General features: G+C 37.6%; 1 protein-coding gene across 3 annotated transcripts in view; it reads right to left on the bottom strand.

The window, feature by feature from the left end:
* Positions 1-14518, bottom strand: part of PDS5B (PDS5 cohesin associated factor B) — a 110956-nt gene that overhangs the window by 9619 nt on the left and 86819 nt on the right. For 2 of the 3 annotated variants that reach the window (XM_084306136.1, XM_084306138.1), the window contains exons 25-31: positions 12770-12974; positions 8302-8416; positions 7783-7915; positions 6372-6491; positions 5967-6029; positions 4418-4563; positions 673-778 (exon numbers count right to left, since the gene is read on the bottom strand). In XM_084306136.1, coding sequence (XP_084162262.1) covers positions 673-778; positions 4418-4563; positions 5967-6029; positions 6372-6491; positions 7783-7915; positions 8302-8416; positions 12770-12974 — 888 coding nt within the window. The remainder of the gene's footprint in view (positions 1-672; positions 779-4417; positions 4564-5966; positions 6030-6371; positions 6492-7782; positions 7916-8301; positions 8417-12769; positions 12975-14518) is intronic. The other variant, XM_084306137.1, reaches the window with a different exon arrangement.

Genomic DNA, 14518 nt, shown 5'->3' with positions numbered 1-14518 from the left:
GCAATACCAAAAAAGGCGAGAATTGTAATATATTAATGCTGCAACTGAGGTATTATCACTTTGCTAGCATCAAGCAAAGAAACCACATATGAAACACGAAACAGAATTTTACAACCTCAGAAGGCAATCTGAAATCTAAGACAGGTTAATGTGTTCCCCCAGAATTATAGTTGATCACTCTCAAGTTAATCCAATTAATTCTTCCACAGCTACATTTTAACCATCAACCACACACAAAAAACCTACAGTATACTGGGGAACAGAAGCCCAAGCAAGCTATCAACTTGAACAATGTCCCAAATACTTCATCAATGAATCCTGAACATGAGGCAAATCATGGACTAACTCTCATCAACCTAACTCTATCTGTTCCTGTCTATATCCTGCAAATTGTAATTGGCAATCTTGAAAGCTTACAAAAATGGTCAATATGATGCAAAGGTAATGTATGGTACACATGCAAAACAGACAAATTGGAAATCATTTTTCATTACATTTTCACCTCTAACTCTCAGCACACTTTCCAGTAGTTTACAAAATTACCTCAGTTTCATGTAAAATATCTGGATTAGAAGAACATGTTTTCTTAAATCATACAAAATACCAGCACATTAATTGTTAAAGTCCTGGTGATTTAAAATTAACCATCTGTAACGCAACCAAACAGCTCACCCTTACAAGATCAGAGTCGTCCCTTTTGTCAGTTTTCTTCCCTGGTAACGGTGAAGTCAGTGTGAAGTCTTCATTTTCACTGTGGTCCATTTCAGTACTGTCCAGCCTAGAATCAAAAAACATTTGTTCTCTTCATCATTATAGTATAGCAGGCAATTATTACATAAATAAATATATATGTATTAAGAACAACCTTCAGAATAAATCTATTCCTGAATCAAATCTTGCAGAAAGAACCTTTTACTATGGGTACTACAGTTATCACATATCACAAAATAGAGCACCTAAGTCTCAAGACGAAGATGTCAATCGTAAGCCAAATCAATCATCTTTCTCAGTTCAAAGAAAAAAAAGAAAAAAAAAAGCTGAGCTTTCTGATACAGAAAAGCCTTATAGAGATACAAGAGATCTGTGTATTTGTATACATTTCCATAAAATTCATATACCAATCAAAGATCCCCAGAGACCAACTAAAACGCGAACACTTTGTTATGGTGAGGTCCAGGAAACAGAACAGCAAATTTAAATTTCACAGAGTTCATCCCTCAGCTTTCTTTTGTTATTTATGGCAGCATATATTAAGCAATTATACTTCTATTTCAGTTTCTACATATGTAAACGTGGACAATGTTACTCCTGCATATATGAAACACTGAGACCCAGAAATAAAAGGTAACATACAAGATAAGGTAACAATACACAAGAGTAATTTTTTTTTTTTTTTTTTTTATCTGCCCTGAGGCTGGAATAAAGGAAAAAAAAGAGTTGCTTTTAAGAGTGCAGATATTTTTATGGAAACTACGCTACGCATTAAAAAGACAAGTGGTATTCAGATACACAAGCTCTTAACTCCCTGTCCTGGGCACTGCCTGGACAGAGAAAGACATTCTTACACCTACAAGTAAAAAAAATTGCAATAACTTCCGGCAGTTTTTATACATCACCTTAACAGATGTAAGCTTGTGTGTATGCATTCAGTCATATTAAATAGGAAACACCATGCATACTGAATCATAGAATGGCTTGGGATGGAAGGGACCTTAAAGATCACCTAGTTCCAACCAGCCTAGTGGGATGCCACCCACTAGATCAAGTTGGCCAAGTCCCCATCCAGCCTGGCCTTGAACACCTCCAGGGATGGTGCATCCACAGCCTCTCTGGGTAACCTGTGCCAGTGCTTCGCTACCCTTACACCGAAGAATTTCCTCCTAAAGTCTAGTCTAAATCTATCCTCTTTTAGTTTAAGACCATTCTCCCTTGTCCTATCATTATCTACTTGAGTAAAGAGTCCCTCTCCATCCTTTCTATAAGATACGTCTAAGTACTGAAAAGCCACAATGAGGTCTCCTCAGAACCTTCTGTTGTTTATGCTGAACATCCCCAGCTCTCTCAGCCTGTCCCCATAGGAGAGGTGCTACAGACGTCTGACCATCTCTGTGGCCCTCTCTGGACCCGCTCTAACAGCCCCACATCCTTCTGGTGCTGGGGGACCCAGCCCTGGATACAGCACTCCAGGTGGGGCCTCACAAGGGCAGAGCAGAGGGGCACAACCACCTCGCTCCACCCGCTGCTGGGCATGCCTCTGTTGGTGCAGCCCAGGACGTAGTTGGCTTTTGGGGCTGCAAGCACAAACTGCTGGCTCATGTAGAGCCTTTCACCCACCAGAACTCCAAAGTCTCTCTCCACAGGGCTGCTCCCAATGAGTTCTTCTCCCAGTCTGTACTTGTGTCCAGGATTGCTCCGACCCAGGTGCAGCACCTTGCACTTGGACTTGTTGAACCTCACCCAGTTCACGTGGGCCCACTTCTCCAGCCTGTCCAGGTGCTGTTGAATGGCATCTCCCTTCTTTGTTATCAACTGCACCACTCAGCTTGGTGTCATCCGCAAACTTGCTGAGGGTGCACTCAATCCTGTCATCTATGCCATTTTGGGGGTTGGACCCAATGATCTCTCAAGGTCCATTCCAACCCCTACAATTCCGTGATGAAGACATGGAAAAGCACTAGTCCCCAAGACAAACCCCAAGGGACACCGCTTGTCACCGGCCCCCACCTGGACATAGAACCATTGACAACTACTCTCTGGGTGTGACCTTCAAGCCAACTCCTTATCCACCAAATGACCCACCCTTCAAACCTGTATCTTTCCAATTTAGAGATTAGGATGTCATGTGGGACCATGTCAAAAGCCTTGCAGAAGTCCAAGTAGATAACACTGGTCGGTCTTCCCTTGTCAACTGATGCAGTCACTCCACCATAGAAGGCCACCAGATTGGTCAAGCACAATTTGCCCTTAGTGAAGCCATGCTTGCTGTCTCAGACCACCTCCTTGTCCTGCATGTGCCTTAACACTGCATCCAGGAGAACCCATTTCATGATTTTGCTAGGCACAGAGCGTGAGGCTCACTGGTCTGTAGTTCCCCAGGTCCTCCTTTCTACCCTTTTCAAAAATGGGAGTGATGATTCCTTTCTTCCAGTCACTGGGGACTTTGCCTGACTGCCATGATTTTTCAAATATGATGAAGAATGGCTTGGTGACTGCATCAGCCAATTCCCTCAAGACCCTGGGATGCATACCATCAGGCCCCATAGACTTGTAGTTATTAAGTTGTATCAGGAGGTCCTGATCTTGCTCTTCACTTACAGTGGGAGGGACTCTGCTCCCCAAGCCCCTGTCTACAGCTTCAGGTACTTGAGAGATGTGAGAAACCCGACCAATCAGTTTAACTTAGGTGAGCTGGGGAGACCATGAAGATGACAGAATAGGTTAGGCTGCAAGTGCAGCATTTTTTAAATAAACTGGATGAAGAACAGCATGAGTCTCAGATTAATTTCACAGGATATGAAGAAGCTGGATTCTAATCTGTCTTTAGGCAGTAATCTATTTCTGCATATGAACTTGCGTGACTTGTAAGAAATAAGTCTTTGTGTGATTTTTCATTGAGTTGTAAGTACTTGTTGTAAAGCACTGCACTACATTCATGCTAACATTACATATTAAACAGTCACACAAGAATCAAGTGATTTTAGTCTTAGATTCAAACATAACTTTCTCTCAGTCTTCAATCAATGTGAGTAAATATGAATAGCGGGGACTATACAATTGTTAATGGTTTAACAAACATAAGACACAGAGACTGACTAATAACTTACAAAACTGACACAAAATAAAATATAAATTTTACAGATAGCTAACTAGAAGACAACTTCTCTAACACTGCAGTACCTTCAGTCCTTACATCACAGAATCTAAAATCAAGAAATGTTTATCTGCTAATTCCAGCAAAGTGTAGGACAAGTTTATAGAGGAGGAAGTTACACTAAATCACCACACTGGCCTACCAGTCCGCACTGTCTATGACATATTAACATTACAGCAGGCTACAAAGTTCCTAGGATATGCAGATGTGTATATATATGTATCAAAAAGAAAAGTGATATATATGAAAAAAAAAAAAAAAAAAAGTATGAGGCTCTCCTTCCCTCCTTCAACCATCTCTGGATGTGATTTGATTCTATTTCTGTGATTATGCTTGAACATTTTTCCTCCTCTTCTCTCTAACAGCAACTTTATTTCTGGGATTAGAAAGCCAAATTCATGGTTTTCATTATACAATGTGCTACTATAACTTTACTTCAAAATAAGAGAATATAATTCTGTTTCCCACTTAGAAAACATTATAGAAATATTCAAAGTTTCCATTACAAATACTTGAAATATCAAAGCCCCTTTGTTGACTACCAACCTCCCTTTGATCCTTCCTGGAGAGCTTGGATTTGAACTGCTGCTGGCATTGCTTACAGTTTCCATTCGTGAAGATTTGGACTGAGACTGCTTGCCTGCTGACGAAAGAGGCTTGTTAACTGCTCCAAGAACATTGGCTGCTTTGGGCTGAAACCAAAAATATATTTCCTTTATTTTAAGCTACACATTTAGATATTGTTAACATGTACTATGCTTATTCACACATTTCACTTTCTGTGAACAGTATCTTAATTATAATATGATGCAATAAACATTTAAATTTGAAAGTTATGACAAGAGAAGGAAACAGACAGAGCTGCAATCAAATAGCCAGCTGCCACCAAAACCAATATTACTTTCTCAACCCTTATAACTCTGTCCTCTTCTTATTGGGTGCTCACCTGACCTTGCAGTAAGCCATTTCAGCACCTTTTGCAAAGTTTGCTTTCAGGTGATGTAGCTGCCTGAACCAGCTTGCCATTTGGATTAGATAAGCCTGAACTGGCAAAATAGAAACAGCAGTAGGACAGCAATTTCAGCATCAAGCCATTAAACTGGCTTAGCTGTAATGGCAAACCACACTAGCTTCAACTGGAAACAAATGAGAGGCTCAGAAGCAAATATTCTGGAGAAGACTGAAGTTTCATGCACAGATTTGAAAATGATTAGGCTTTTAATAGGAGCCAAAATTTCCAGACAGTGATGAGCTTCAGGTTATTCATTTAAGTGGATTATCTTTCAGATATGCTAAATACCTCTAGCTTATACTAACTTTTGAGAGAGTTGAAAGGATTCAGTTACTCCTAAAGACAATGCTCCTTTATGCCAAACACCAACATACAAAAATGTTGAATGATTTAAGACCATTCCCCAGATTTCACAATATCTGGGATGATCCATTTTCTATTTAGGTATTAGATTCTAGCTATGTCTCAAATTGGTGACAGCACAAATATAAACAAACAAAACCACCAAAACTCATGCTGTTCGACATGCACATCATAGCAGTTTTGAATGGTCCTTTTTCAGAGACACACAACACTGATGTGCTGATTTTATTTTCATTAAAGTATAAAATTAAGTCCGGCTATAAGAGATTCACTCTGCTCTAAGTATGAAAAAAACAGCATATTCTCTCCAAAAATAAGAAACCTTGGAGAACCAAATGCAGTTTAAGAATTTATATCTTTAAGTTCACAGTTTAACATTAATCAATAAGTGAATACAGAAAGAACTCGAATACACAGGGGCATTCAAACTCACACTGGACATTTTTTTGTCTCTCTCTGGTTTTAAAAGACTTCAGGCTTTATCTACTACCACCACCACTGCATACACAGTAGCAGTCTTCCTTCTATCTGTCTCATTCTCTTGTTTATTTTTGGTTTATAAAACCTTCAGGCAGAAAAAAAATATTTAACCTCAACTTGAAGGTTTTTGGTTTTTGTTTTTTTTTTTTTAACTGTACAGGTCAGTTATTCTTTTTTTAATTGTCATTATTAATAATAATATATATACACAGACGCATATGTACATGTATATATACAGACCTTTCCAGGAGTAAAAAATGACTTCATTTCTGGAGGAAGATAATTTTTGGTGTTACTGAAATTCTGTAAAGAAGGGAAAAAGCAACAACAACAAAGTCAATGAATAAGATATATACATTTCGGAGGTAGTACTAAAAGAGATTTTCTTTACATCTTTTATACTTCTGAAATTTTAACCTGAACATCATCTAAAAAAAAAAAAAAAAAAAAAAAGAAAAGAAAAGAAAAAAGAAAGCAGTGTGTGTATGTACATATAAATACTTACGAAAACATACATACACGTATCTTCAACTAAATTAAGACAGGGAGAAATCTGAAGTTGCCAAGATCTACAGAGCTCTTAAGTTACAACTAACAAAGATGTAAGTAGATTTATCTCAAGACAAATTAAACTCCAAGGTATACCTTGTCAGGTTGAGTAAAATATCGTGCTGGAAGTACAGGGTCTTTAGGGGATTCCAAACTGTACGTTGTACTCTTTGACATAATGATATTCATTGCTACATCACAGACTGTGTAGAGTTTCTGTAAAAAAAATTAATAATAATAATCATAAGTTCATTGCAAGTCTTCACAGAATCACAGAATAGTTGAGGCTGGAAGGCACCTCTGGAAATCATCTAGCCCAATCCTCTCTGCCAAGCCAGGTCACCTAACACACATTGCACAGAATGGCATCCAGGTGGATTTTGAATATCTCCAGAGAAGGCGACTCCACAGCATCCCTGGGTGACCTGTTCCAGTGCTCTGTCACCCTCACAGTAACAAAGTGTTTTCTCATATTCAGTTGGAGCTTCCATGTTTCAATTTGTGCTCCATGTCTCTTATCCTGTTGCTGGGCATCACTGAAAAGATTCTTGCCCCATCCTCTTGACAACGTCCCAATGTGTATTTATACACATTGATAAGATCCTCTCTCAGTCCCCTCTTCTCCAAGCTAAACAGGCCCAGCTCTCTCAGCCTCTCCTCACATGAGGGATGCTCCAGTCCCCTCATCATCTTCATAGCCCTCCGCTCAGCTTGCTCCAGTAGCTCCATGTCCCTCTTGTACTGGGGAGCCCAGAACTGGACACAGTTCTCCAGGTGAGGCTTCACCAGGGCTCAGCAGAGCGGGAGGATCACCTCCCTTGACCTGCTGGCAACACTCTTCCAATGTACCCCAGGATCCCATGGCCTTCTTGGCCACAAGGGCACATTGCTGGCTCATGGTTACCCTGCTCTCCACTAGGACTTTCCAACTCCTTCTCCACAGAGCTGCGGGTAAACCCAAGCAGAGAACTACAAGGGCTCAGAGTTGAAAACAAGTATCTTAAGCATTTAACAGTAGCATCCATATTAAGCAGTGTATCGCCAGGTACTACAATGTAGGAACAGCAGACAAAAGCACTGCACACCCAGCAGTTAAAGAAAGCTATCTTCCATGATCTTTCTACACTTACAAATAATGTATGCCATGGTTCAAAGACAAATCTAAAAAAAAAAATCTATTTGGGAAAAGCAGAGAAGTAACAAATGTATGTATTATATGATGCAAGAACCTCAAAAACAAGACCAGGGTTTGATACATTCACTACGCAGTACAAACTGGAGACATCTCATGCGTGTGTTTTTCTTCCTACACTAAGCTTACTCTGTTGTACTTTTCAAATGAAATATTATAAAGCAGAAAGTCTGGATGATTTAAAGAGTAAAAATATTAGTTCACTTCTGTCTAAAAGTAGTGTTTAATAAGGTTACTGGAGACAGAAACGAAGCAACTCATTTCCAGAACCAGGCGAAAACTAAATACAGTTTCCAATCATAAAGCGTCACCTACTTCATTCATTTTTGCATCATCTGGTCCTTGAGCATCCTTTGTCTGTTTGATATTTTCTACCATTTTTCTGATAAATGCGTGACTGTTGTTTTCATTTTTAGCCATCAATATTTCCAGTATGAACCACAAACACCTAAGAAGAAAGGGAGTACTTCTAATGAATATGCCAAAAAAATTCCCACCCTTAAAAATAAAAAAAAAATAAATCACATTTCAGAAAGTCACTTACTATAGTTTTACTAGTATTACAGATTTAAGCAATTTCAACTCCAGCAAATAAATTCATTAGAAGAAAGAAATAAAGGTTAGGATGAGCAGAAAGCGTAGGTTCTTCTGTAAAATATTGCAGAACATTAAAAAAGCATATATTCCATTTCTAACAGTATTCTACAGAAATAATTGCCATCGTTACACATACTGGACAATGTATCAGTGTACCTCTTTAAATTAAAATTTTACTAAAATTAAAAATTAAATTATTATAATCCTCTCAAATAACAATATTAAAAGTAGCCTTACTCTTTAATGTCCTTGAGTTGTTCAATGTCTTGAACTTTGACATAATCTGGGTCATGAGCTAGAAGATGTATAGTATAAGGAACAACATACTCTGGCAGAAGTGACAAGAGTTTCTCTGAAAAGCAAAAGAAAGATGCATCAAAAGACTGTACCAAGAAATACATTTTCCTACTACTTGAATATTTTCTACTACAAAAGGAAAGATCAAAATTTAAGGTCAGCATACATTAAGATAAAATGTAGGTACATGTGGGCCTATCATTTCTTCATAACGTTGCAGTTAATATGCATCTGATTGTTGATGTGTAGATGCTTTGTGCATGTAAAAACTGAGATTTTAAACATGTCTCAGGGCTGGATATTTTTTAACTATCTTGAACACAGCTAGAGTTCCTTCTACCCCCCTTGGTTCAAATCCTGTATTCAGAAAAACAGAAGATTGATCACAAAATCCATGTTAACTGCTACATCTGAGACCAACACAATTGCAGAGTAAGCTATTATTCCTTCTTTGGACACTGCAGTGTAGCATCTTACTGTCAAGAAAATAGAAAGAAGTGCACTTTTTCCAAAAAACAAGTAAAAATAAAGATTTGCAGTCAAATAGCCACAAAGTTTTCCAAACCTACAGCCTACCTCACCTGTTCAGAGACGAGACAGAAGGTAACGTGGCAGCTATCACAGCAGCTATCACAACAAAGTAGTTGTGGACTGAGTCAGAAAGTCTCAATCCCACTATGACATTCAAAGCATTCAAAACATTTTCTAGCATCCTGTGAGACTGGTAGATAGTCCAAAGCAAGGACAACAGGAACTGTTGCCAAAGGACCTCTTAGAGTCATGACCACAAAATGCATGTTCCATAAGGTAACAAATTCGTAACTAACACAATGAAGAGTGAATTTCTGCGCCTCAAGTTTGATGTAGAAAACCAGAATGAAGAGGTTATATCGCACAGGACAACGACAACATAAAGACAGATGAAAAAAGACCTACACTACCTTCTCCAGCCTAATGACTGATAGGAACTAGAGGAAATACCATATACCTAAGTTATTAAACCCATGTCCTGTGCAACAAGCAGAGCAATAGGCAAGACATGCTAGTGTTTTGTGTATATTACTATAGTAGAAGCATCTGATCTTGAGTACCAGTGACAAGTGCAAATTCACAGTATAAACATGCCTATGAATAAATGCTTCACTGTGCATAGGAAGCGAGGGAAGAAATTCCTGGCTCTGCTTTTGAAAATATCCAACCACACTTTTGAGCAAGTGAGCGGTCATGAAAGACATGGAAAGTCTGGAAAGCCTTCCTTTAGTAAGCTTTTAACTATCCTGTATTAGGTTGTGAATAAGATGACCAGACTTCTGTAAATCATTATATACAATTCTATTTGAAATCTATTTTAAAATACATTAAAACACTGACATTTTTTTTTTATCTCTATTATATGTTTTCATGAGATGTGTTTGAAAACTGCTGTGCACATAAATTAGAACACATCATTATTGTAGATCTCACAAGACCGAATAAATAATTGCTGAGAAAAACTCTTACTCTCTCCCATTTACAAAGGTCTGCATAATGAGGGTTGCTTCACAGCTTTCATAAAATACTTGGATTCAGTCATAACAGCAAAGAAAGAATTCAAAATTTACAAAGACCCACAGAAGATAGTGCTGCTAAGTTCCAAGGATACACCTTTACACAGCCAATGCAGTTGATCCAGTTAAATTACAAGAGTAATTACTAGACAGAATGTAAGCCATCATGATGTATGAGGAAAAATAAAACTTGAAATACACAGAAATTGGGTGGTTATGTTTATGTAATTGAAATCCAGTGTACTTTTCAAAGAAAATTTTAATGTGTTCCAACTGATGTTCAACTATTAACTTTAAAAAACATCCTTCACTTCTTCATGCACTGTCCTGCATTTCATCCATCAGCTTTGTGCAGCTAAATAAGAAAAATAAAGAAGTGGTGGAGAAGAAAATAACACATAATCATGATTTCAAAACACTAGTAAAACTGGCTTGCCTTAAGACATATTCCAGGCAAATCATTTTGCTATTATTTATGTTAATTTTGAACTTCAATAAAAGTCTCATCAAGCGCCCAAGAACCCAGCCTCAATGACCTCCTGCCTTGTACACTTTCTAAGACAACTACAGCAATAGTTTCAACAGGGTCCAGGAAACAAAGTGAACCAAATATATTTAAAAGAGAAAATGAGTAAGTATTAACACACGTTGTATTTAAACCCTGACAAAAATAGTAATTACACAATCTTCCTTCATCTCTAATGAAGAAAGACACTACCTGAAAGGCAGGATGGCATCATGGACATACAGTACAAGCTCTTGCAACTAGAACATGCCAAAATCCACAACAGACATCTATGAGCAGTTAGGAAAAGAAACTTGTTAAAAAAAATAATAAAGTTTTACTCTGGTAACTTTCCTACTTACTGACTGGCAAGTAAAAGCCCAACAGCAGAAACCAAATATTCCTAGGCAAGTCCCTACACAGGTAGAACTGGTAGTAGATACTAAATAAAATAAGCCTCTTCTTGAGCAGCCCCCGCTCTGAAGAGCATTTAGAGAACTTAGAGGTCTCAGTGTAATTCCTGCCATCCTGTCAGCAGGGAGGAAAGAGACATTGTACTGCCTGGTACCTGTCCTTAGGCAATTTTCCTTAGGCAAGGTATACAGAAATTTACCATCTTTTCAACAAATGTCGAAGTCCAATAATATCCTCATCACCTTTGAGTTTTCAGGAAAAAGCATATCACAAAACCATCAGTTTGTAGATTCCCCAAAATAATTTCATTGATCAAAGAAGATTCTCATACTTTGCTTTTTGTACGTACTTGAAAAGCAGGTGTTAGTGTCATTACAGTAAGAGCAACACACACACGCACAACACTATCTTACCTGGGCTTCAGCTGTACTACACTGCAGTAATGATTTTGCAAGATATAAACAGTTCAAGACTATTTATTTGTTAAAAGCTCAGACTGGTAAATCTAAATGTCACAAAGTTAACACTGTAACCCTAAAAAACTTCCTGCAATCTGTATCTAATTAAAAGTCCTCATGGATAACAGTAGAAATCCATTCAATGGAATCACTAAAGGTAACTTTTTCAGCAAGAAAAAGAAACTGTCAGGCACACTTCGAGGTCCTACTAAATTAAAAACCACTCACGCCAAGGCTCTGCTTCATTTTTCCTACAGACTTTTTCATAGTAACCTCACAGTATCTATCTTAGTACAATTAAGAAATCAGCAATTATGTTTCATTGTATGAAAATTATTGTATTTTCCTCCTACGTAACTGAAAAGATTTTTCAGCTTTCAAGAGGAATAGTCTTAGGATGATTTAAAGGCTTTTGCTGAATGGATTTTTCTTTTTTACCTGTTATTGAGCAGAGAGAAAAAGTATTGGCTTTTTCTTTTTTTTTTTTTTGGAAGTCTAATTAACAATACACAAAAGGATTTCTCTGCAGACTTATTCTCTGATCTAAGTCTAAGGGGACTGAGGCACACACAGACTGACATGGCTAATACAAAGTCTGTGATTCATAAATCTAGAATGAAATCCGTTATCTGACAGCATATGTGAGATCAGATTCACAAACCAGGTTTGGTCTACCCTAAGACACGATGAAAAAAATCCACATCATTTCAAAAACGTCAAAGATAAGAACCATCAGTAATCCCCCAAAGAAATAAAACTTTCAAAAACTCTTACTCAAAATGCCCTGAGCTCTTCATAAAGGTCTCCGTTATCACATGTTGATATACCAGTGTTATCATATTGTATGTGTGCAGTTTCAAGTAAGTCAAAAGGGACAAGGACTGATTTTATAAAAGAAAAATAGCTCACATCAGTTCATAGTAACTTAAAAAGCATTCCTATGATCAGACTGTTGTCACTAGGAAGAAAAGAATTACAAAAACTCATCCTAAAGTACCTACAAATATAGCCCTTTGCCAGCATAAGACAAGATAAGAAGCTACTCAGAACAGCAGCTCAAAGAGCATCAATTCAGTGCAGCATTTATAATGTCATTAAGGTTGCATATTATTAATTACCAAAAATTAATCGTTGCCACTTCACTTACAACATAATTAACCATTAAGTTCAAACAGAACACATCTGCCTTTGAAAATCTGCTTCACTTCTAATATAGGCACTTCTAATACAGGCATAAGCATTTACACAGCTTTTAAAGAAATTGAGAGATCTCAGACAAGCCTATTAAAAACTCAAGAGAAAATCTGGACTGTTTTCAGTTTTGATACCTGAGTGAAACTTACCAAAGGTTTACAGCCACTCTGTGTAAACAAACAAACAAACAAACAAAAAAACAACAGAAGACAAATAATATTTTCACAGTCTATTAACATTTACCCGTGGACTCTAGCACTTGTACCAAAAAGTGACTTCTATTCTCTTACCACTAACTGCTGCATGTTGCTTCAGATACTCCCTTCTGACATTTATGTTCTTCACAAGGCACTGCCTAGCATGAGCTCTTCTCTCTTTCACTGGATCTTTTGCACACAGTGCACAAATAGCCATATATTCTAGTGGCAGCCGTAGTCTAGAAAGCCCTTTGTGAAGTTTCTGAGCAAATATTTGTCTCACTTGGTAACATTCATCCTATTAAAAACAAAACAAAAAAGTAAACAGTAAACCTTTCTAAAAGTAACACAGGCTGTGAAATAAAACAGAAGACTGGGTAAATATGCCAAAATCAAGTTCAGACCCTGCCACCACAGAAATGTAGGAACTGTAGGAATGTTTCTTTATACCAATTCAGAACACTTAAATTGAATTAATCAACTGAAGCTTCTCTGAAGGTGAGAAGAAAAATTAAGGCTTAAGCTGTAGAGAAAGATATGGCACTCAGAACCTAAGGATTAATTTGGCACAGTACTGTGGCACAGAGTTAATGAAATTGCTTACAATGGGACCACTTGGTTTGTGGAGCCAAAGGTGAACATCTGCACTGAAACAACTGTTCAATCGCCAGTAATCGTGTTCATTTTATTACTGCAATTTCACAAATTTTCCATCAAGACAGTAACATTAGAAACAGAATAAAATTCAGCAAATTTAAAGGTCACATGCTTAAGAGATTACCAAGCATTTCCACTATAATGTAGAAGCCTATGAACCACAACTGACCATGGAAAAGAATAACCCGTAACTAAGAATTGTCAAAGAACACAAAGTACAAAGGGGGACAAATGTACTCCTATGATCTATTAGGCAACATATTTCCAGAAAAGTTATGAACTTTAAAATTCTCTGTATAAAAATAACCTACATACTTTAAGACACCATTCAAAGCCAAGAAAGGTTAACAGAAGCAGGTGTGGAAAACAGTTACTAGGAAATGTAGAGAAAAGTGTGCTGTAAACAAGACTCCCTAAGCAGCTTGACTTATGTACCCTGCCAAAGTAAGGTCAAGAGGAAAGATTTGTTATCTCTAAATATGAAAAAAGAGCATTAACAGGAATAAATACATATTTTAGTTAAATGACAGTTTTGAAACCAGAAACAATTCAGGTTTCCAGCTATCAGCCAACAGGAAGAGTAGCGACAAAACCTAGCCATTGGTAACACTCAATCTGACAAATTTGCAAATGGGATTGAAAAGTGTGATTTAAACAGGAAAAAAAAAAAAAAAAAAAAAAAAAAAGCTTCCATATCACCCTAACCAAAAATGAAATCCAGAAGAAATTCATCAAGCCCCATTTTCCTCTGGGTTTGAAGCCATAGTCTTCCTCTACCCATTATGAAACCCTGAAATGCCTTCTGTAGCCAGAGCTGACCAATGCAGCTGCAGTGACCCAAGACTACAAACCTTATCTGTAAAATACACTCGTGATCTACTGCCTGGGTATAAAACCTTCCTTCACAGCAAATCCACCCCCAGCAGAAGAGTAACATAGAGCCCTCTTCTGCTTGTTAACATTACCTAACATCTTTGGAAAGCTTAGAACAGAGGTGTGCATAGTTGGTAAGCTGACAAAGACATCCTCCCTGATTCAGAGGCCAAAGGAACGCATAGTTCATTGCTACTGACCTGACTGCAAGACATAAATTGGTACGAGTTTTATTTATCTCCTAACATAAAAAATAACCTTTAAACCACCTCAGTACACTAGTTCACTGAGAGAAAAAAGGACCAAACGCAA

Source organism: Netta rufina (genome assembly GCF_964035555.1).
Source record: "Netta rufina genome assembly, chromosome: 1".
NCBI lineage: Eukaryota > Metazoa > Chordata > Aves > Anseriformes > Anatidae > Netta > Netta rufina.
This window is presented reverse-complemented; position numbering and strand designations above follow the sequence as displayed.